General features: G+C 43.6%; 1 protein-coding gene across 2 annotated transcripts in view; it reads right to left on the bottom strand.

Annotated features, from left to right (window-relative positions):
• The window catches only part of Crim1 (cysteine rich transmembrane BMP regulator 1), a 192,886-nt gene extending 169,958 nt beyond the window's left edge, over window positions 1-22,928 (bottom strand). Inside the window, exon 1 of one of the 2 annotated variants that reach the window (XM_008823363.3) lies at window positions 22,030-22,928. In XM_008823363.3, coding sequence (XP_008821585.1) covers window positions 22,030-22,360 — 331 coding nt within the window. In that variant the 5' untranslated portion in view covers window positions 22,361-22,928. The remainder of the gene's footprint in view (window positions 1-22,029) is intronic. The other variant, XM_008823366.3, reaches the window with a different exon arrangement.
• Window positions 22,929-22,942: the final 14 nt, after the last annotated feature.

Here is a 22,942-nt window from a genome sequence, read left to right on the forward strand (position 1 = left end):
ATTACTTTGAAAGACTCATCTTTTCCAAATTATAACTGATAAATCCTGGCTCAAAAATTCTCACCCTCATCACAGCTCTTTCCAAGAAAACACAGGACACACACCCTTTAATTTTTAGCACATGAAATGCTGTAGTAAAACCTTTCGGGTTGGTTTTCTTTACTTTGAAAAAACAAAAAACAAAAAAAAAAAAACTCACCTTGTTTTGTAAGAGCTGGATTTTTTCTTGGACGCTTGGCCTGAACACCACATAGATGACTGGTGGTCCCCGCCCCCAACATCTCATCTGGACCATCCTGGACACCATTTGTTCCTCAGGTATGAGCAGGGACACTGAGAGCCACCCTCAGAATTAATACGCCAGCAGTAGGGCAGAGGTGGGAAGGGAGGGGGTCAGGTGGTGCCTACCTAGGAGGAAAATCATTAACAAAACTTCCTCATGAGCACCTGTGCCATCTATATGAAAAAAATATCCATCAACTGTTCATTTAGTTTTTAAAAAAATCACTAAATAAGTGCTACTTGTTACTACAGTAGACACTGAGGGTCTACCACAGAGCACAGTGAGCAGTTAAATTCAAGAGCATCTGTCTACTGGATGCCCACCTTAAAAGCAAACATGAGTTAAGATACACAGTGAGCCCATAAAGAAAGGGCAGAGCTTTCTTAATATATCCACTGCCTATTTTGGGAGTTTGGAATGTCCCAATAACAGTGTTTACTGGAAATAAGTCACCTGATTAAGCTCTTTCATCTTTTCCAAATTACCTTAGGAGCCAGTAAATATTAATGGAACTTCTGACAGACTAGGTATGTTAGATCTGGTCAAATCACAGGCGTACTGTTATTGAGACAGAATTTGGAATTCCCAACAAGGGAGTAGATAACCTTATGCCTACAATGCCTGCCTGATTGCAAAGAAACAGTGCTTTTATTTATAGTAAGAGGAAAGAAAACCATTCTCCCACCTCCTGAATATTATATTTCACAAATTATTTAACAAGCACCTAGTATATAAAAACCATAGTGCTCTCTGCTGAGATACAGAGATACAGTGACAACTAACACTTACTGCATGTGCACTACAAGACTCTATTCTAATTGCTTTGCATGAATGAACTAACAACCATTTCTCGTAACCACCCAAATGAGAAGACACCACTATTATGTCTGTTTCCAGATGGAAAGCATGAACAAAGGTTGAATGGTCTGGCCAGGGTAGGGTAATACATCTTGAACGATGCAAGTGGCTAGGCTGGGATGGGAACAGACTTCAAACTCTGAACGCCCACCCAGACACAGTTTTGCCTTTCATTGATAAAAATGTGGCTTCTCCCAAAGGAATCTGTCACCTAAATTTTTCCCGAGGAAGTAATTTTCTCCAGCTAAGCTTTCTTGAAACTATACCCCTAACACTCGTTGGCGAATGGAGACAATGCTATTTGGGTAAAATGTCCCGAGAGGAGGCCGAGCCACCATTGGGGAACAAGCAGTAGGCAATACTGGGAGCAAGACCAGTGCCACTGAGGTACGTAGAAGTGCCTGGTGATAAGAAGCACTGTGGTCACTGGCTAGGCATATCCTCACATTCCTAACAGTAGAACAGTTCCTTTGTGCAGGGCTGGGAGGCAGGAGGATCCACCAAGGACAACTGTGCCATGTTCTATTTTCCTGAACAACATGGGTAGAGACAAAGGACAGTGCAAGTCAGTGACAAACCAATAGATACACCAAAGTCAGGGCTCAGGAGCTACTGCCTGAGCCAGGCACTGGAAATATAGAAACACAGGTGCACAGAGCCAGGAATTCCCATATGCTGAACCACCATCCCTCAGGGGCTGTAGACTTATAGTATGTATATTGACTGTCTCTTCCCAAGGAACTTACTGCTCATTATTTAAAAAAAAAAAATCAACTCTCACAACAAATTAGGAGGCTGGATATTGGAATATAAATAGATAAAGAAAAGGACAAGGGTGGCTGAGGTCAGCATACTGAAGGACACTTCAGAGACATCCACCAAAGGTGATCCAGACACCGAGGTCACAAGCATCAACTCCAAGAGGTAAAGTGTGAAGCAGCTATAAACAAATCCATCCATAAACAAATGCATCCAGCATTACCCTTGGCCAGAACCTCAAACTATATTTATGTCTTCTCTAACAGTCACACATCCCAACAGCCAGAAATAAACCCAGGGCTCTCCAAACCCAAACTCTCCTCCCCCTCATCTGAATTGGTCAAGCTCCAGGCTCTGTAAGCACTGAAATGCAGCCCAGTGACACTGTATTAACATTCACCTACTGTTTAAATGCACGCCTCTATATGCGGCTTACAATGTTGCAGAGGCTGTGCTATCTACTATACAACAAGGTACCAATCGATCCATTATACATAGATTTAAACAGTTTCAGAAGTCTCTGAAAAGAAAGCACATGCAATCTGGGTTGGTAATAAAGAGTTGCTGATTAATGATTAACTACAGTACTTGAGATAATCTACTGAGCTCATCTTTAAATAGTTTTGTACACTGATTTAAATAACAGCTACAGGCCCCACCTTGAGCTACACCTTAGGAAAGTTCTAGGTCTTCTCTTTTTTCAAAACTTTTCTGGATCTGTGATCAACTTTCTCACATTTTTTTATTCATCCAGGAGACACAATTTAGCGTACACATTTTAATGGTGGTGTTAAAGGTGAAAAATGGCAAACATTTGTTTACTATCAAACTATATGTCTTAATTTTTTAGTTTTACATATTAACGTTATTATCATATAAAATCCCACAAGTATCCGAGGTTAAATTATTAAATCTGATGTGATTTCACCTTCAAATTACTTTTTGAAGGACTATTTTCTGTAGCTCAGTGTTTTGCTTGCCTGTATGTATATGGGCCATGTGCATGCAGTGCCTGAAGGGGCCAGAAGAGGGCATCAGATCTCACTTCACTGGAAACCTTAGTTACAGGCAGAACTGAGTCACGAGTGGTAGAACTGAACCAGGGTCCTACACAAGAACAGTAAGTTCTCTTACCTGCTGAGCCATCTCTCCAGAGCCCCCAATTACTTTTTAGTTCAAAGTATGCTCCTTTAAGTAAGTTTGTATACTATAGCTTTAGTCTAATTTAGTGCTCTCTCCAAATAACAAGCAGCCTGGTAAGGCTTGTGTTTTATAGACTCTGTTGACTGGCATGTATCATACACAAGGTGCACTTATCATTCAGAAACATCATATACTACAAGGACAATAAAAAATTGCATTCCTCAAATCTCAAAAGTACTTCAAATATATATAAAACATGTATCCGAAACATGAAGATCTGATTTTGCATGCTATTTGTGTAAATGGTATTGAGTCAGAATCTTTAAAGACTGCTGAAATGAATCTGAAATATTCCAACAGATGCCACATATTGAACAGGAAACTAGTATCAGAGTTGTATAAACAACTATAAAGTCAATAATAATATAAGAAAAGAATCCGTTTCCCTGATAAAATTTCAACAAATAATTCTGACAACGCTCTGGCTCATGCCTTGCTGGATTACTCCTAGGCTTTGTGTTTCAATTTATAAAAGGGTGGAAGTGGAAGATATTTCAAATCTTCAAACGAACTCCCTGGTTAATAGAACATATGGTATATGCAGAGTTTAAAGGCTGTAAAGTCATCTTGAAGTTAATATGCAGTCCCTATTTAGCTATTCTCCACCCCCCCCAAAAAAAAATCAATAGAATTTAAATGTCTGTAGCAGTGGGCTGGCCATCCACAAAGCCCACAATCATCAGCTGGCTTTACAGAGCTTGAGTGCTCTTAGAGCCACTGCAGTCCTAGTGGAAGGACACAAAACAACCAAGAGCTACAGTTATGCCCTGAGCAGGTACATAAAGAGCAGGTACACAAGTAGTGAGTGCCTAATCCTTCTTAGCTGGGAGATGACACAATTGCAGTCATCTGCTTGAAAAGCCTCAGGCATTCAGGAAAATAAAATTCCATTAAGACGACATAAAATTTTCAATTAAAGTTTACCTGGAATGACTTTTTTCCTTCGTTTTTATACAGAAAAGGGGGGGGTAGAAACCTGTGGTCAGGGATCATAGTAAGGGAGACCGTGCAACAACACAGGAAAGCACCTGTATCTTAACTTGAAAGAAGCAGGGTACAAGATGAACGCACACAGAAGAGGACTAGATAGGAATATATTTTTTAGAACACGAAACTGGTTTTTGTTTTTGGAACAAGAATATTTTGGATAACTTTCTCTTTTTCTGTTTCTCAAATGCTCAGTAATGTCATGTTGTCTTTATAATAGTTTCTTTTTAAAAGATGGTGGCAGACCTGGTATTTGGCCCCCCTAGCCAGTGATTGGAAACAAGATGTTCAAAAATTTAAGTACCAAGAAGGACTTTAGATGACATCTTTCTAAGGGACCATCAAAGGACCTTGGGTTTCTTTTTATGACAAGGGCCCTGCACATTCAGCTAAGCATCAAGAATCTGTCAGCGTGCGAGGTTCTGAGGAATTTCTCTATCAATCCTTTCTGATGGTTACCTTTCTTAACATCCAGACTACACAAAGCATCAGCAACTATAAACCTCATGAAGTTCTCAGTAATCACAGAAGCTAAGCAACTTGAAGCTTTATGTACAACACATAGAGGCAACCTATACATAATTAATTAATGATGGCCAGAGACAGGAAGATTTTTCTTCCCTGTTGCAATCAGCAGAACCTAAGCACTCCACTAACCCACTAATCACAGAAGACAAGACAGAAAGAGGTTGTTGCAAGGACCAGCACTGAACCCTGTGAAGAACCTATTCTACATGTATGCATGGTGCACACACGGATGCATGAATAATAACAGGCACACATCACAAAATCTGTGGCATACGTACAGCTGTTCAGTGTAATGACACATTTTCCCTTGTAAGGAGTGACACGAATTATGTGTTTCTATACATGCGGGCTCAGGGACACCTTTCCACTACCATTGTCCCAGGCTACTGATCCTTTGCAAGACTTCATCCCTAGGGCACTGAAATCTTCATGTCTATCCCCTCAAAAAGCCCTACCTGTTTGCCTTCTCCATCCTAAACATGGCTTTTTCAAGTATCTTCTCTGGATTCAAACATAGGTATGATAAACTGGAAAAGGCCAGTTCAAGCAACTACCTCCCCCCCACCCCCAATAGCTCTGAGAGGTTCTTTTCAGGACTCAGGCAACCCAGCTATCTGTATTGCTGGAAATGGTACTTGCTGAATGTACTTCATACCCCTTCTCCAGTTCTCTCCTTCCAGGAAGTCTATTTCCCAGTTACAAGGACTGTTTACCTTGGCTTCTAGTCGGATGGTCACTCCCTCCTTCAAAAGTATGCTTCTCAGCCCTCAGTCTCCATTCATTTCTTTTGCTGAAGCCAGAGGATAAGTGTGCTACACCAGCAAGAACAGCAGCCCACTGTCCTTCACCTACCTCTTGAATTAACTATGCCATCGCAGATTTGAGAAAAGCACATGCCTCCCGTTTGGGCAATGTTTCCCATCCAGTCAAATGCTCCGTTTGCTGATAGTCTTTAAAAAGGCAACAACTCAAAGAAGAGCAAACCTTTACATAGTGGTGTGTTTCAACAGAAGTTGATTTTTATTTAAACTTTCAACAACATGGAAGCCATAGAAAGTCTAAAAATCATTTCTAAAGAGTTGGAAGGAGGGGGCTGGAGAGGTAGCGCAGTGGTTAAGAACACTGACTGTTCTTGCAGAAGATCGGGGTTTGTATCCCAGCACCTACATGGCAGCTAACAACTGTCCATAACTCCAGTCCCAGGGGATCCGACAGTCTCTTCTGTCCTCAGCAGGCAATGCCCAACATGGGTGCACTTACCTACATGCAGGCAATACATGCATACACATTAAAAAAATAAATAATAATAAAATATTTTTTAAAAAAGAGTTGGAAGGAATTATCAGTGGATCATCAAATTATTTTCCTTAGAAGTCTTCACTTATTGCCAGCTATGCATGGTGGACAACCAGAACCAGACCTGTAACTCAGCCATCTGCTCTAGTGTCCCTTCTTTGCATTTTCCAAACCTTTTTATAATTACTGGAGGTGATCAATAAAAGGACCTAAAGTGACTGAATGGGAAAGTTATCAGCTGTAACGTGAACTTCATTTACAGTGCCATTAAGTGTTAGATGAGTATCTTAAATGTGAAGATGAAGGAATGATGCAGCAGAAACATCAAATTCAACCTGCCCTAAGAAAATGAGGCTCCCAAGACACAGTCACTTAAAAAGGATTCAACTGCATGGGAGTGGGTGTAAATTTACTTCCATGGTAGAGTGATTCAAGCACAAGACCCTGCCTGGGTTTTGTCCTAGCACCAGAAAAAAAATGTATCTGTACCAGACTTGTATCCAGAATAAGTCTGTATGTGTCTGTGATGTCCTGAACTTTATCTTGTTCAAATCTTTTTTCCTCAGCAGCTATAAAGCTTAGTCTAATTTGCTCTTGCTCCCTTAAGTGTCTAATGTCATTGTCTGCCTTAATTTGTAAAACACTTGAAGATCTTTAGAAAAACAAACAAACAAAAAGTTCATGACTAGTGTTGAAGGAAAAACAACTCCCCACTACTAAATACAACAAATTGGGGCTCCCACCACTAATCATCACAAATTCCTCAGTCCCTAAAATTACAGGGTTTGGAGTAAATACGAATGGGACTGCGTTTTCCCAAATTCCTTATATTGCATTCCTGTGGACTTCCTGCTCAAACCGTTGTAAAGAGTTTTCATTATTCACAGTCACACACTTCCATCCCCCTGCTGTTAGCTAGGATTTCCTTCCTAGGAGCATAGCAGTTCAATTCCCCAGGACACTTAGGGATCACCTGGAGGGTGTCTAAGCAACCAGATCACTGCACTTCACACATGCTGGACTTCTAACATCTCTTTGTCAAGTTCGACTCCCTCCTAATAGGGAACATATATGTTTAAGACACCTTCCTGGCTTTGCTGATAATCCGGAAGTCTGTTTAACTGTCAAGTGCTCCTGTGGCTATCTGAAGTGCTTTTTGGCAAAGTAATTCATGATTGTTTCTTGGTGTTGTTTTCCAGCAGCTGGCCACCACACCTGCTCAGTGCACCAGATTCCTGGCAATGAGGAGGTAAAGAGCAACACCCACAAGGAAAGTTCTTACAAGCAGATGAGGGGGCTGCGCGTGAAAGATGACACCTTGATGACAAACTGCAGAGAGACATCTTCATTAATTAAAAAGAATAGTTGAGGAAATAAATACAGCTGAAACTAACCCATTACGGAAATGATATAAAAAATGTTGGACTGGCAGCCATGGTGGCATACCTTTAGCACTTGGGAGGATCTCCATGAGATTGAGGCCAGCCTGGTCCACACAGCAAGCTCCAGGCCAGCTGGGGCTACAGGGAGACTCTGTCTCAAAATAAAAACAACAAAATCTTAAAGCAGATTTGGTGCACACCGTTAAAAAACCAGCTTGAGCTCCCTCCGGGGATGACAGGATTTCACACACACACACACACACACACACACACACACACACACACACACACACACACAGAGGTTAAGTGCCCCTTGTTTTGGTTTCTGCAATGCAAACCCAACAGTTCAGATGGAAAAGTTTTTGTATAATATCTTGGATGACCTTGAGTCTAGATTTAGTCAACAAACGCTCATTGAGTTCTTCCTGTGTGCCAAGTGCTAGAATAACACACAATCCTGGCACTCAAGTGGATGGCAACCAGACAGGGAGGGAGGCAGAAATGTGAACTCTAACACAGTATGAAAAGCCTAGAACAAGGGAAAGGAAAGCGCTATTTACAGGCGCCCAGGGGTAGGGGACAGCATTACTTTTTCCTGGGTGGGGCAGGAAGGCTTCACAAAGGAAGCAGCATAAAGCATAAAGTGAAGGCTTGAAGGATGAGAATACATTTTAAAGGCTGTGAAGACAACTTTAGGGACTTGAAAGGCCAGCACCACACCCATTTTCCAGTTCCTGGCCATGCCTCCAGAACTTTGGTAGCAGTGAATAATGAGATACATATTGACCATACTTCCTGATTCTCTGAGTTCTCCAAGGGTCTCTGGCCAAGATAAATTTGAAATAAGGGTTGGAAAGTCAGGTCTTTAATTTAGGAATCTAATTTTCCCTTACCTGTGGGCTTTTAGTAATAACATGCAAATTACTATGGCCCTATGGGAAGTTAAATGCTTATTATACTAAGATTGGAAACAGTTGGAATAATTATGCATATAAAATACATCTCCCCTAAAGTAAAAAAGTTGGCCGTTCCTCCTTTACGCCTTCTCTCTCTTCTTCCTAATACCTTCTACTTTTCCATTCTCTAAAGAAACATTATCACCCAAGTATTTCTGACTCAAGGGCATATGCTTACATATTCACAGACAATTTAAAAAATATAATACATGAGCTATTTTCATTGCCAAATGCAGCTGCAATTATTTATTTCTCTTGGACATGTTTTATGTTATTAAAGCATGTAAATACTTTTATCTCCCCTAAGTTTTCCAGGCCTCTGTTGGCAGTCTTTTCTTTTTCCTTTCTCTTTCTAAAGTGTCTAATATAATTTCCTGAATAGATAGTCAATAAACTTGGTTGCAGAGGGCTCACCTTTTCCCAATATAGTCTTTGAAAATAATATTATCTCTTTCAACAAAAAAAGGTCTTTGGCTTCTTGTATTTTGCTTATTTCCCTACAGAGGTCTTCCATTTCTGACCCCAAGTTTCTGCTTTTTCTTTTGGCTCTCACACTTAAAATTCCTATGGAACGTCAAAAAAACTATTCTTAATGACAGCCTGTTATAAATCATCCTACACTGTTATAAAGATAATAAAACTTGTCTCAATCACCAAGAAATAAATGTCAATAATATTGCTGAGCTCTGCTTGCATATTACTTATGGGCATTCCAATTAAGTAGGCAGTTTAAAAGTCAAAGCACTTTAGTTAGAATTGTTGTTATTTTCAAATATAATAAGATAAAACAGAACTGGGGAGATGGCTCAGTCAGTAAAGTGCTTGCCACACAAACATAAGAATCTGAATTCAGATCTCTAGCACCCATGTAAAAGCTGGCCACAAGTGCCTACAACCCCAGCACTGCGGGGGTGGACATGAGGGGTCCCCTGAAGCTCACTGGCCAGCCAGTCTCATCAAATTGGTGAGCTCCAGGCTCAATGAGACCCTGTCTCAAAAAGTAAAGTGAAAAGCAACTGAGGAAGACACCCAGTGTCATCCTCTAGCACCCCGCCCCCCAATATAAAAGATGTACAATCTTCAGTAAGAAGTCCCTTTTGTTTTGCTTGTCTACAAAGCAGTGGTTACATGTAGTTGTTTTCAGCACATGGTAATAACAGCACAGAGTATTCTTCATGTTGTGACCCCAGTGACTGACAACACATACATAGGTACATACCCTACATCTAAGGCACTGCTAATGACAACTGAAAGAAGGAATTATCACAGCTTCCTGTCTCTCAAGGATGCTTCTGTAACTGTACCACTGAGGGTCCTGGTTGTCTTGAATGTCTACTACAACCTTGAAAGATCCTTGTTTATGAACTTTGATCCTTTTTTGTCTCATGTTCTCACATCTCAGCATCAAAGGAACCGGAAGTGCTGGGCCCCTGCAAACGTTTCTACAGACACCTTTGGTGATAAGTACAGACACGGTTACTGGAAGAATCCTCATAGAGCACAGGATGTTTGGCTCAGCCCTCTGTGACCAGCCAGGTTACCAATAGCTGGAGCATGGAAAGCAGCCATGCTGGGAAGAATGTGGAGACAAACGGAAAGACTGCCTGAAAGTAATTTTCCAAAGGCCTTAGGGCTCGTGTTGTCCAGCTCCAAGGTCCTGGCAGGGACCTGCAATGGAAGGAGGATCAACCAACAGCATGGAGGACGGTCCAGGCAGGTATCCACTGGGCCTCCCAGTGCAAGCTCTCACTGAAGCCCATGCAGAGCATACTTCTAGGCTGCTTCCAAGACCAAGTGTTGGGAGTCAGGCCTTCGGATGCTCCAAGTTCTTCAGCCAGTGTACCCCAACCAAGCAGGAAGAATCACAATAAAGGCCTGTTTATTTACTGCGGAAGAATGTAGGAAAACCTATCTGAGGCAAAAGCTCAAGTTCGTAAATTAACACCACCCATACCTCAATGGCTGTTTTAATGGCCACTATTAGCTATCTAGAAATCTAGTCTAGACTAGACAAGGTCAGGTCCGGAACGGGATTTAACTTTTGATATCTTTTCAAAAGGAAAGAAAAAGGGCAAGTCTCAGTACAACACAAAATGTTTTTCCAGTTTCTGGTAAACTTTTAACAGTTTTATAGATTGGAGGAAAGAATTACTTGGGGGCAAAAAGCAAAGTATTACAGAAAGCTAAAATGTAAGTTCCTATAGCTGGGGACTGGTGGCTCAGGAAATGGAACTGAAAGGGTGAGTCAAGAAAGCGGGCCATGTAATGATCAGCTGCTGACTTTCCTCATGCCACACACTGCCATTTGGGGGTACACACCATTTGGCAGATTTATTAATGAATAAATGCCAGCTGGAATTAACCAATCAGTGCCATTCTAGAAGGCTGCTCCTTGAGGTGACTGGTGTACCTGTTGGGGGCTGTGCTGAGCCTTACACATCTTTAGAATAATAAGTTAAGTTCCAGGGCCATGGGTTCCTACCACCAATCTTTGCTCCACACCCTGCTGTTGTACAGTCTGAGCAAAAGGCTCAGACTGGAGCAAGAGCAGCCCTTAGCCTGTTCCCTGTAGGGATGTATCAATTCATCCTTCCACTCTGAGGCACACCTAAAGGCCACCTCTGGCCAATGGTCCCCACCTCCCCCATCTTTGTGCACTGTTATGTTTCTTTAAATTCAGTCTGCTCCTTAAGGAAACTCCCTGGCAAGTGAAAACAGCAGCAAAGGTAAAAGAATGCGGAGAATTTGGCTGCTGCCTGCAGTATTAGGAAGAACAGCAATTACTCAACTCTCCCAGTGTCAGGGGCAGAAAGGAGCCTGTGAATTTTGGCAAGTTTTGGCCTGTCTTTGCCCAAGCTTCTCCCTCTGCCGTGTGTCATTTACCTACCTCAGACCCACAATAACTGTAGTAATTAATAAAGCCAATGAGAAAAGGAGAAAGAATAAAAGCAACAAGCAGCTCAGACTTGGGTCCAGATTAGGCCACAGTAAACAGACTGCAGGCACTTAATAGTTGTCACTAACGTCCCAACAATTGTTTTTGCTATTTCCAATACCTCCTAATAATCATATCCAGAGCAGACTTCTTGTGCTTTCTCAGCTAAGCCCTACAGTGTACAGCACCTGGCTTGACCATCAGATGAACGACTTTCTTCCTTCCCTGGCTCTGCAAACACAAGGTAGTATCTGATCCTTGCCCAGTACTTCTGAGTCAAAGAATACCGAGCTTCTGACCAGAAAGCAGCCTTAAGATCTCATCTGATTCCGCTCCATTCAGGTAGGTACCCATCTACTTTCCTTTTGACAAATTAAGGCAAAAAGAAGCTGGGGTGGTTACGGGGTTTCAGTCACTGAGCTCATCAGCTGATGAAGAGGGATCCAGAAATTATGGCTATTGACTATTTTGTTTTCTCCTTTAGCATGCTACTCTCATTAGAATTTGGTGATATTTACCTTTGGGAACAACCTCGAATCCTTTCTGAAACAAGCTAGGGCATAAACAAATACATACACATTTTGATTAAAATATGGATAGCTTTTTGACTTTGATTTCCAGAGAAAAACTGTATAAAACCCATCCCTTTGACTTTTTTGGTACATAGCTTTAAAAATAAAGAAATATAAAGCAAAGCTCCCAACTACAGTAGGTGTAGAGTGATGGTGTTTTTTAGATATATGGAATTATAAGCACTCCTTCTGAGGATGGAGCCCACAACCCTCCTGTGTCCGACTCCTCCCGTGCCAGGAGGAGGCTGACTTCTTAATCAAGACTAGTTCAGGTGGAACATCCTCCAGGCAAGATTGTCTCTTTCTGGCATCTTAAAGAGGGATGTCACAATTCTTCAGCATCCAAGGCCTTTTGTTTGATCACAGCTGGGAACTGTTTTGCTGTGGTGGCCTTTGGATAAGATGCTAAGTGAGTTACCTCTGGTAAAGGAGGCCCTGCCAGCTCAGGTTTCATGCTTCCCTGCCAGAAATTCCTTTCTGTTTTGAATGCGAGATGCTTGTTTATAGTTTTTGTTTTGAAATGCTAAATAAAACAGACATAGTCTCTATTTACAGTTCATATCTTTTTTTTTTTTTTCCAACCTTGGGAGTTACTAAAGGCATAGTTAAAATCTTCAAAGTAGATGCTTCAAATTCTCAGGAACTAGAAATATAAAATGACCACATTATAAGATATAACCAGAACTTAGTTTCCTTTCTTAAATACTCTTAAGGCAAATATTCTTGGGATGCTGCAAATTAGGACTATAGTTGGATTGGACTAACACAGACATAAAAGAAACCCTAAAACAATCTTTTATAGTTTTTCTCATTTTGCTCACAAGGTACATGTTTAAATACCAACATTCCTGATAAAAGATAGAGAAGGTACCACAATTATATGGATAACAGAGTGACTAGAAAAAGATTCCGGTTTCTATTATGTTATAATAAGGTTTGGTTATCCAGAAGAAAAATCAGCTGTAACTTATCAATACCAAGGATTTTATCTCCACACAGTTATTTTTCCTTGTTCAGCGGTAGCTGATATAAAGTATCCATCTTGGGAATTCTCACCAATATTTATGAAATAAAAATGATACTCATTTCCAGGCAAAATGAAGGCGTCGAAGCTAAGAATAGGAATACTGGAGCTGGAGCGATGCCTTAGCAGTAAGAATGCTGGTTGCTCTTACAGAGCAAGGACTTGGGTTCAGTTCCACCTGGCAGCTAACAACTGTCCACAACTCCAGTTCCAGGAAATCTGACTCCCTCTTTTGGCCTCCAGAGGCATTGCACACATCATGTGGTGCGCTTATGTCCATGCAGGCAAAACACTCATACACATAAAATAAATCAACAAAATTTAAAAAGAATAAGCATACTGTGGCACCATACCTACACTAAGAACTAAGGAAAACATCAGGTATTTTAACCCTTCTTGCTCTTTCTCTCCACTGTAGCACAGACTCTCCAAAGACCCCAGGAGGTCAATGGTAACCCTGCAGTACTCATCTGAAAAGACAGTACACACTGATAAGACACAGCAGTCAGTTCACACTGGCCCTGGGTTTCATGGCATCATATGCCTTGACATCACCTTTTACAGAACATGAATGTGAAATAGCTCTTTGAAAGTAAAGACTTAAGTCAGAAACTCAGGCAAATGTCCACATTCCTCAGAAACTCCAAAGGAGTTGGGAGTTAGGGTTACTCTGGGTCAAACCAAGGAACACCTTGTTCTCTGTACTGTGGAGTCATTTTCTCTAGGACAAACATCTGAGACCAGAATTCCCCCTCTGAGCCTCCTGTTGAAAGACAGTACGTGTGGAGGACGTGTGAGTGTGCCCACGAAGAAGACCTCTGAATGTATATACAAAGAAGAAAATGAGAAAGGATGCCAGCTGGAGTTAATATTAGTTATTTTACAAAATCTACCGAGGACAGTGTTAGCATTTAAGCATATACATATAATCTTGTATTCATATCTATGTAATCAGAGATAATATAAATTTGTATTTATCTCTAATCCTCACTACAATTACTTGCTAGAAAGCTCCTGATAATCATTTTTCACAGAAGAAAACTGAAGCCCAGGAAAGCTAAGCAAGTTTGGTCTGCCAGTTAAAAATTTATCTGAACTAAGATGTGACCATTGACTGTACCTAGCCTCAAGGCCTATCTGCTTTTTCCTTAAGCCATTCTGAAAGAAGAATGGAATAAAGGAGGAGGAGAGACCCCCAGGTCTTGATGCTTCAACCCACTAAATCTTTCCTGGTGGTCAGAGGAAAAGTCAGGGCTACCCTCTCAGATGCTTACACATGCTCAATACTCCCTACCTAGGATGGCAATGAACGGTTCCAACATTCCCTATCCACCATTAAGCCATGGCCTCTATGAAAACAGGGCCCTTATTTATTATGACTGAAAAAAATCACTGTAGTAACAACTGACAGTTTTCAGATCTTCTTATACATCAATTCCATTATACAAAAGCTGTACATGGACTGGGAATATTGCTCCTTAAAGTATGATCCTAGGGCTAACACCACAGGCATCACCTGAGAATGTGTTACACTTAACAGCACCACAGGCTCCACCCCCAGCCTACTGAATCAGAACCTGTTTTTTGTTTGTTTAGGTGTGAGGGTCAGGGCCTTGTGCATGCTAGACATGCATTCTACCACTAAACTATACCCCCAGTCACCAAGCCTGCATTTTTAATAAGCTCCCCAGGTGAATGTGCACACATTAAAATTTCAGAAGCCCAGTTTTACAAAAGGGGATATCACAACTTTATAACACAGAAACTAGAAACCAGATCCATTGCAGATGCCTAATAAATACTTGTGGGCAGATGTTTCCCTATTAAGTCAGATATTCCTAATAGGGAAACAGGTTGACCTCGAAGGATTAAGTGGTTAAACTAGAAAGGAATGGACTGGTTAAACTTCTGACTTTGCTGAAGTAGTACCAAGCAGAGCAGCGCTGGGTCTGGGGCTCTGATGGGGTGAGTTATGCCAAACAAGCTGTTTCCTTGGTTCAGGACAGGCTCAATCCTGTGCTGAACACCAGTATGCCACCCCCACACCTTGCCAAGAACTACCAGCAAAATCTTCCAGAACATAACATGAAAGAAAATGTACATTGCTAATTAGAGTGATTTTAGGTCTCCTATCTTCCCCAAACGAAATATTAGCCTACAGGAAAATGGCTAAACGTTCGATTTCTATGATGCTACCCAAAGAATTTTACATCTCCACTTTACCCAAAATACACAAACTTTGCAGTAGGGTATAACAAACAGGTTGCATTTGTGCTGTTGAGGGACTGTTGGAGGGGAAGGAGCTTGAGCTCACTATTAACTGCCTCCTTTTAAAGAGTCCAACCTCCTATTAAGAACAATCAAGGACTCAGGAACATGAAGGTTAGGTGGAGGAAGGAAACATGCCAGCATAGAGTTGTTTTCCTTAACTGACTAGTAGCCTTCGTGGCATTAAGCATTTTCGTGTGTCAGTTATCTTCCCTGGCGTTTCCTTGGACTCACTGAATTCTTATTATAATCCTACTATCAACCCCACTATTTAGACAAGGAAACTGACGCTCTGAAGAGTACATATTCCACCCCAGAAACCAAGTTCCTAACTTTTACATTCATCTACTAAAGCAACAGGTATTTCATGTGCAGAATAAAAGAGGGTCAGAGGAGGGAAATGAGGACTTAAAATGTGTTCATTTTTGCAACTAGTAAAGAAAAAGAGAATCTTTTTTGAACTTTTTTTTTGCCACTTGGGCCCAAAACAGACATCCTGAGAGCATTCTCAAACACAGGTGCAGTGAAGCGGTCCTCTGTCCATTTAGTGAGGAGGACCTGTCTAAGGCTAGAGGTTTTCAATGACCTGACCGGCCAGCTGGCCAAGTGGAAGAAACAGGGTGGGAGAAGGTTAAGGAGGAAGAGCCACTCACCAAAAGACACCTCCTAGCTACTGCCCACACTCCTGTACCTATTAGAACAAGCCAGAACAAAGAGGAAACTAGGAAGGAAACCCGCCATTGTGAATCACAGCTAGTAAAGCATTAAGAATGCAGGATGAGTCTTAAATGTGGGAAACACTCTGACAGGCACCACATCACACAGGCTTTAAAAAAGAATAGGCAGGCTCCCTTCCCCCCCAAAACTGAGCTCCTATTCTTAATTTTAAACTCCTTCAAACTTGAATTACCCCCTTTTTACCTTGCTACCAAGGCTTCAAGTGGTCACCTCAGACCCTTGATTCTTACAGTAATAATTTTTTAAAGCTATATTTATTTGAATTTATGCATATGTATGTGTACCTGTGTAAATGTATGTGCACCACATGCATGCAGATACTTGAAGAGGCCAGAGGGCATTGGAGGCCCTGGAACTGGAATTACAGTAAGCTTTCTGATGTGGGTGCTGAGAACTGCTGAATCTGGGTCTTGTGTAACAGCAACAAGCACTCTTAACTACTGATCCATCTCTAGCACCACAGCATCAAAATTTATCCATGCACTTCACTTGCCAAGCGAGTGATCATATACAAATTCACACATCACCTTTAGTTGGCTTGAACTCAGATGCTTATGACCACTATCTTGGTCTTGCTGTCCTACTGTTTATCTTGATTAAAAAAGTATACAGAATAGAGAATACCTCCAAGGGGTTCCCAGACTTCCCAGCTGCCCTCTACCCCAGCAAAAAGCTTTGGACACAGCAGAAAAAAATCAATGATTGATTGATTTCTATGCAAAAGTAGGCTTGCTCTCTGAAAATGCTGCCTTGGAGATTTAGATTTCTAAGACAGCAGGCGTCCATGTCTACTTGGCTAGCCTACTATGTCTTTCTCAAATAATTAAATTAGCTACACTGAGGTGTCTCCAAAATCCAGATACTCAATGTGCCACCCAGAACACAGTGTAACAGAACTTGCTTTGCCAAACATGTTTACCTTCTACTCACAGTCTAAGGCTGTGCGGTCATGTCCCCTGCTGGCTCCATTTCCTGAGAGTTAAACATACCCACATTTTTCAGGAATTTCATAATTAATCTCTGGAATGCATTTTGGATTATCCTTCAAAGGACGATGCAGTTGTATTGAGACAAATTCAATATTTTTTTCCTTATCACATTCATTATTCTTTTTTAAAAAAGATTTATTTTTATTATGTGCATGAGTGTTTTGCCTGCATGTATGTTAAGTACGTGCACCAATGTCATGCAATGCCCAAGGAGGCCAGGAGAGGGCTTCAGATCCCCTGGAACTGGAGTTACAAATGGTAACCATCATGTGGTGCTGGGAACTGAACCTGGGTGCCCTGTAAGAGCAATGAGTGTTCTTAATCGCTGAGCCATCTCTCCAGCTCCCCATTATTTAGTCCATCCACTTGACATTTTTCTAGGGTCATTATCTTATCTAAATCCCTCAGCTTTGTAATTCCTGTCCCTGGATCCTCAAGCTCTTCACCCTGACTCCTAGATATTAATCAAACTCTGGAAAACATAGAAACCTGTACCAAATATCTATAAACAGCTTCTGTAAATAGGTGCAATATCCAGAGTTTTAGGACTGCTCACTTTTCTTCCTAAATTCACCTGACTGGGGCTGGTGAGATGGCTCAGCAGGTGAAGGCACTTGCCACCAAGCCTGATGACCTGAATCAATCCCTGGGACGCACACGGCAGTAGTAGGAGAGAATCAACCCCCAACAAGTTGTCCTCTGACCTCCTCATGCATACTTGGTGGCACAAGTGCCCACATATACATACATACACACACACACACACACACACAATAAATACAATATTTTAAGAGTTTTGTAAATTTAACTGAATGCTGCTCACAAGTGACCTACCAACGCATTGCTTGTAGAGTTTCCTGGTCTAGTGTCAACCATGTGTTCATAACAGCAAACATCTCCACACTTGCTATTTTTGCCTTTCTGCTATGCCGTATGTAGTTCATGTGTCCTTTGCTAAGTGTTTTATGTGACAAGATTCCTTAATAACAGTGAGGATTCTACAAGCCTGACAGTCCAAATGAAGGTCACTGAGTTCTGTCGTTTGTATACATGCAGTGAATAGTTTGGTCCTGCATGTTTTGTCAATATTTACTTTGAGGAGGAACTAATTACTTCCTTGTTTACTTCAATTGGTTTCTCTTCCCATACCCTGTTAACATAATTTTATACACCCTCTGCTTGCCTTATCTCTCTGGCACTGAAGAGTCAAACCTACCTAAAGAGTCTCGAGATGGAGAATGAAATTCACTACTCAAAGACAAAGTCTGAAGCCCTGGATGCTTCACTTTTCTAGTTTCAGTATAAAAGTATTAACTTTGCCCCACCTCTCCTTTGTGTAATTTATAAAAATCCATGGACTCTTTAACTCCAAGTCCTATCACAGAGCAATGAGAGCCACTTCCGTGAGCCTCATGCCCAACCAGGTGCTCGGGTAGGTCATCTGTCCCACCCTGGGTAGCGGCTCTCTGGGGCCTCACCCCAGCTCTCCCACTTGCTTCCTTCTAAGCAGTCATTATCACCATAGACTGCTTCAGGTGACAGGAAACTAACTTCACAAGAGCAGTCCAGAAAACAAAACTTTGTTCTTTGCTCTAAGTACCCATCACACAAACTAAGTTCTCACTGCTCTGAAAGAGAAAGTTTTTAAAAGGCAATAGTTTTGAAAATTTAAGTTCCACTAGACTGAAGGCCACAGAGTAAAAACTTGAGATAGAGAGTTGGTGCTTATGTGCAGTCATCACCTAGATCTAACACAGGACTGTCCTCAGAGCAAAGCAACTCAGTTGTGTCCACCTGGTCCCTAGCTACCCCACAATGTCAAACTCAAGATACCATCACCTGCCAACGAAAGGCTGGCGGAGCTTCTTCACCTTGCCCCACTATTACAGAAGCACAGTGAACTAATCTACACAGAAGGTAAAGGATGGCCCTCTAGCCCTTAATTCCAAATACAGTTCTCACTGTCCAATCAAAACATTCTCTCTGCGGGATCTCACTTCATTAGTTTCCAAAGCTCTGGTCCCTAAAGGGATCTCCCATCCAGACTTCTTCCTCAGAGCTTAGAAGCCAAACTTGTTTCTTTGGATTGTAGGTGATTTCCCTGGAGACAGCAGCCTGGCCAAGAAACAGTCCAGCTAGGATTTTGCAAAAGGGCAACAGGAAGACTCATCAAATGAATGGAAACAGGAAAGGGAATTGCCCTGTCCCTCCGGCCAGAAGCACTTTTTAATACTGAGAGAACAGAGAAAAGTTTGGGTACCTGGATCCATTTTCAAATTTTCAAATGAGCTTAGTCAAAAGGAAGAAGAATCACCAGATCAGAATTGATTTAATAACAACCTCAACCTTGCTGAGAGAAGAGAGCGGGTGTACATTTCACTTGATTCATATGACATAATTAACAGAATTGCCTAGTCTTTAAGTAATTAATTTCTTCATCTGGGTTCCTCCTCTAGTTAGGATTGTTCATGTGTTTTTAAGGGTCAGTGTACCTTAAATACCTAAAACAGTGAACCACAAATGCTAAAGAGTCCATTTTGGCCCCCAATCTAACTTATTCTGTGAACTGTAGTTAAAAATGTCAGTTTTTTCCTCCCACAAAGCCAGTATGGGAATAACAAACATTAAAAGTAATATAGATTTGTACTTAAATCATGTCTTCAAAAGCAGGTAGGTTAGTCATGATAGTATTTCTATACCATGAAATATGTTTTCTCAGGGTACCTTACTAAACAAGCTTTCAAAAGACTTTTCATTAACAGATACAACCAGTAGGGGTCATTTTAGTGCAAAAATTGCAGCACAAGAGACTTTTAACGTGAATAAAATAATAAAATACATGTATTCCTGTTCGTGTGAGTTATGATAATCATATACATGACTTTCTGAATAAAAATGGAAACCGAGGGAAATACTGGCCATTGAGAAATTTCATGCAAAGTTAGAGAAAAATAAAATAGCAAGTTCCTTCTAGATAATTAGTGAGATGTAGATTTCTCTCTTTAAAAAAGGGTTCTTAAGCTAACCTGTGCTTTCCACACATTTAAATTGTAGACACAGTTGAAAATATCTCTCTAAATCCAATCATTACATCACGTCAGGAAGCACACTATCCCTTTTACCTTGGTTTCATGGATTTGGAATGTGATCTGACTGCTGCTTTTTAGGGAGGTCAGAAGCTCCGATAGACAGATGAAGGGAGGGAGGGAGGAAAGGAGGGAGGGAGGGAGGGAGGGGACAGTACCCTGAGCACACAATTTTGGTAGCTGAAAACAGGCCTGCTAAATGTAATGTGTTTCTAGAGAACACTAATTGAAATACAATCATGTCAGGAAACATTTCCAAGCATTTTCAAGGCTAACACTAAGTGCATGGGGTGTTACCAGAAGAAAGGAAGGCATGAGGGGTGCATCATTTCAGAGGAATGCACTCCATTCTGTGACATGGGGTGTTGCTGCCAAAACACTTGATTACTGTAAATGTTCCCTGAGCATTTCCTTCACCAGAAACACATGAAGAAACAAACAACGGTTAGACTCTTTAGGGCCTGCCAAAGTCCCTCTTCGGGCTCCGCAGTTTCCACTGCATTTAAGGATGTTGCTTGTTCTTTGCAGATTTATGGGAGGCTGGATCAAGTTATGCACTCCAAGCGGCAGGGTTCAAAGAAGCATCTTTTAGTCTAAGTCATTCAGAACTCCTAAAGCCAAACACACGAAATTCTATCAGAGTCATTCTGATGGCTGTTTTCCCTGAGGAGAGAAACAAGCCCCAATTGGAAAAAAGCTGACCAGGAGGGAAGCGGCTGTGTTTCAGGGAAAGGAGGTCTTATGGGCAATATCCTATGGGTGCAGCAGAGCATCGCCCTTCCCTGCCAAGAGTCCCCCTCACTCAGTACTGCCCGCTAGCTTCCAGGCCAGGAAGGTTGCCCCAGTTTTCCATGATTGACCAAACCCTAAAAACCACAGGTAAAAATAAACAGGCATGTGTATTTAAAGAGCACCACAGCACCGAAACCTTTTAATACACTCGTTTTAAGGCTTCAGATTGCCACCTCCTTTTCAGTATCCCGGCATAGTAAACAAACACGCATAAGGATGCTTCAAAATAAACCGGTCTCCGTGTCCTAGGCGCAGGCTGAGAGTAGTCAAGGCGGAGGGCGTCTGTCGTTCCTCGCCACTCCCCCCAAAAGAAGGCTTCTGAGCCCTCTCACTCACAGAATACCCAGGAACATAGTGGGCTCATCGTCAGAGCTCAAAGTGAGCAGGGATGACACTTTTAACTGGCAGTCCCGCCCATTAGGCAAATAAAAACGCACTACCTCTCTCTCTCTAGACCCTCAAACTAGACCAGGCACCTTGAGGCAGCAGTGCCACACGCAGATGGACGCCCACAGGCAACGCGCTTCCCCGACCCGGGAGGTTCCACCATCAGATCCCCCTTCCGGTTAGTCTCCACACTGCGGTGCACAATGTGCGGTTGGCAACAAGCAGAACAAACCCGGCTGTCAAACAAACGAAAAGAAGGAAACACGAGGATGTCGGATCTGGAAACGAAACCTCTCACCCTGACAACTTTTCTCTCCCAGGTGCAGCCCCCACCCCACTTCCTTTCCTTTCAGGGGAGTAAGCCTTTGACCATTTTCAATAGGCAAATAAATGAGTAACCACCGTGTGTAACTTCGCCTGGGCTGACATATTCCTGAGCTGGAACTGATTTATTACGCCGAGGACTGAGGAGGAAGGTGAAGGAACAGCGCAAAGAAAGAAAAATATAAAGTCACCCCGTGAGTGAGAGCTGGAGAGCACGTCCCCCAGACCACCATTCCCCCATCCCTTCGATCCGGTGCGGACTGCGTGGACGGCCTGCAGACCAGGGTGCCACACTGCGTTATGCGGGCAGGGCGACAGGGGCGGACTCCCCGAGGGACTTGTGCGCGCCAGTCTCCGCAGTGTTCCCCCGCGCGTGGCACCCCGATTCGGGGGCTAAGGAGGGCCACCCTGCCTGCGCAGAACCCGCCACACGTGTCCGTATCTGTACGGAGCCAGGGGATCTATCCCTCCCTCGGTCACTTCCCACCTGCAAAGTCCAACCTCGCCCGCCGCTGGGCAGGCATCCGGGGGGCACTGGGGCACCCTCCGAGGGATAACGACCGGCCCCCCTCCCGGGGAGCCCTCTCTCCTCGGGGAAAAGTCTCCGGCAAACTTTGTTCTGCGCGGGCCAGGTGGGAGGGGCGCGCGGCGGGCGGCCGTACCTTCGCAGACGCCCACTTCGTACTCGGTGATGGAGTCGCCATTGAGCGGGGGGCGGATGACACAGCGTAGCCCCCGGTCGCAGGCTCCATGGAGCCCATAGGCTCCGCCGCAGCTCTCGTTCCTCTGGCGGGCGCACATGTAGCAGCAGCCGCAGACGCCCTGCACGATGCTCCCCGGGCAGCTCCTGGGCTCCTCGCACTTGGACTCGTCGCAGGGCAGGCAGACCAGCGCCCGGGTGCCGGAGCGCGCCAGCAGCAGCAGCAGCCCGAGCAGCGAGACCGGGAGGTGCCCGCAGCCGGCCAAGCCCCTGCCCCCCGCCACCAAGTACATCCTCCTGCGCCGCCGCCTCCTCCTCGCAGCCGGGCCGGGCGCCCTCCCCTGCGCTGGGCACACGCGCCGCCGCCGCACCCGCAGCCCGCGGTCCTCGCCGCCCCCCTCGGGGCCCCCGGGGCGCGTCTCCCCTAGCGGGGCGAGGCCCCCGCCGCCCCTGCGGGCCGCGCAGACCCGGAGCCCACGAGCGTTGGCGCCAGCGGCAGCGGCAGCGGGTGGCTCCCCCTCCTCCACGTCTTCGTCCACCTCCTCCCGGGAGGGAGGGGGGGAAAAAGGGGGGGAAAAAGTTTCCTCCCGGCAGCTCCGGTTCAGCCCAAACTTCTGGCTGCGGCGGTGGTGGCTGCGCTCTGCTCCAGATCGGGGCTGGTGGCGCCTCTTGGTCCTCCTCTCTCGGGATCGGCCGGCGGAGAAAACGGCGGCGCAGCCTCCGGCCCGGTCCCCGCCTCCCGAGCCGCCGAGTGGGCGCGGTGGCGCAGCGCAAGGTCCGCGGCGTCCGCTCTGCGCGCCCGGCTCGCCCGTCTCCCGCGCCGCTCCTCCGGGCGCTTGTTTATGGCTGGAGCCTCCGCTGCTCCGGCTGCGCCC

The sequence above is a fragment of the Nannospalax galili genome, unplaced genomic scaffold (assembly GCF_000622305.1).
Source record: "Nannospalax galili isolate Female #2095 unplaced genomic scaffold, S.galili_v1.0 scaffold929, whole genome shotgun sequence".
Taxonomy (NCBI): Eukaryota; Metazoa; Chordata; class Mammalia; order Rodentia; family Spalacidae; genus Nannospalax; species Nannospalax galili.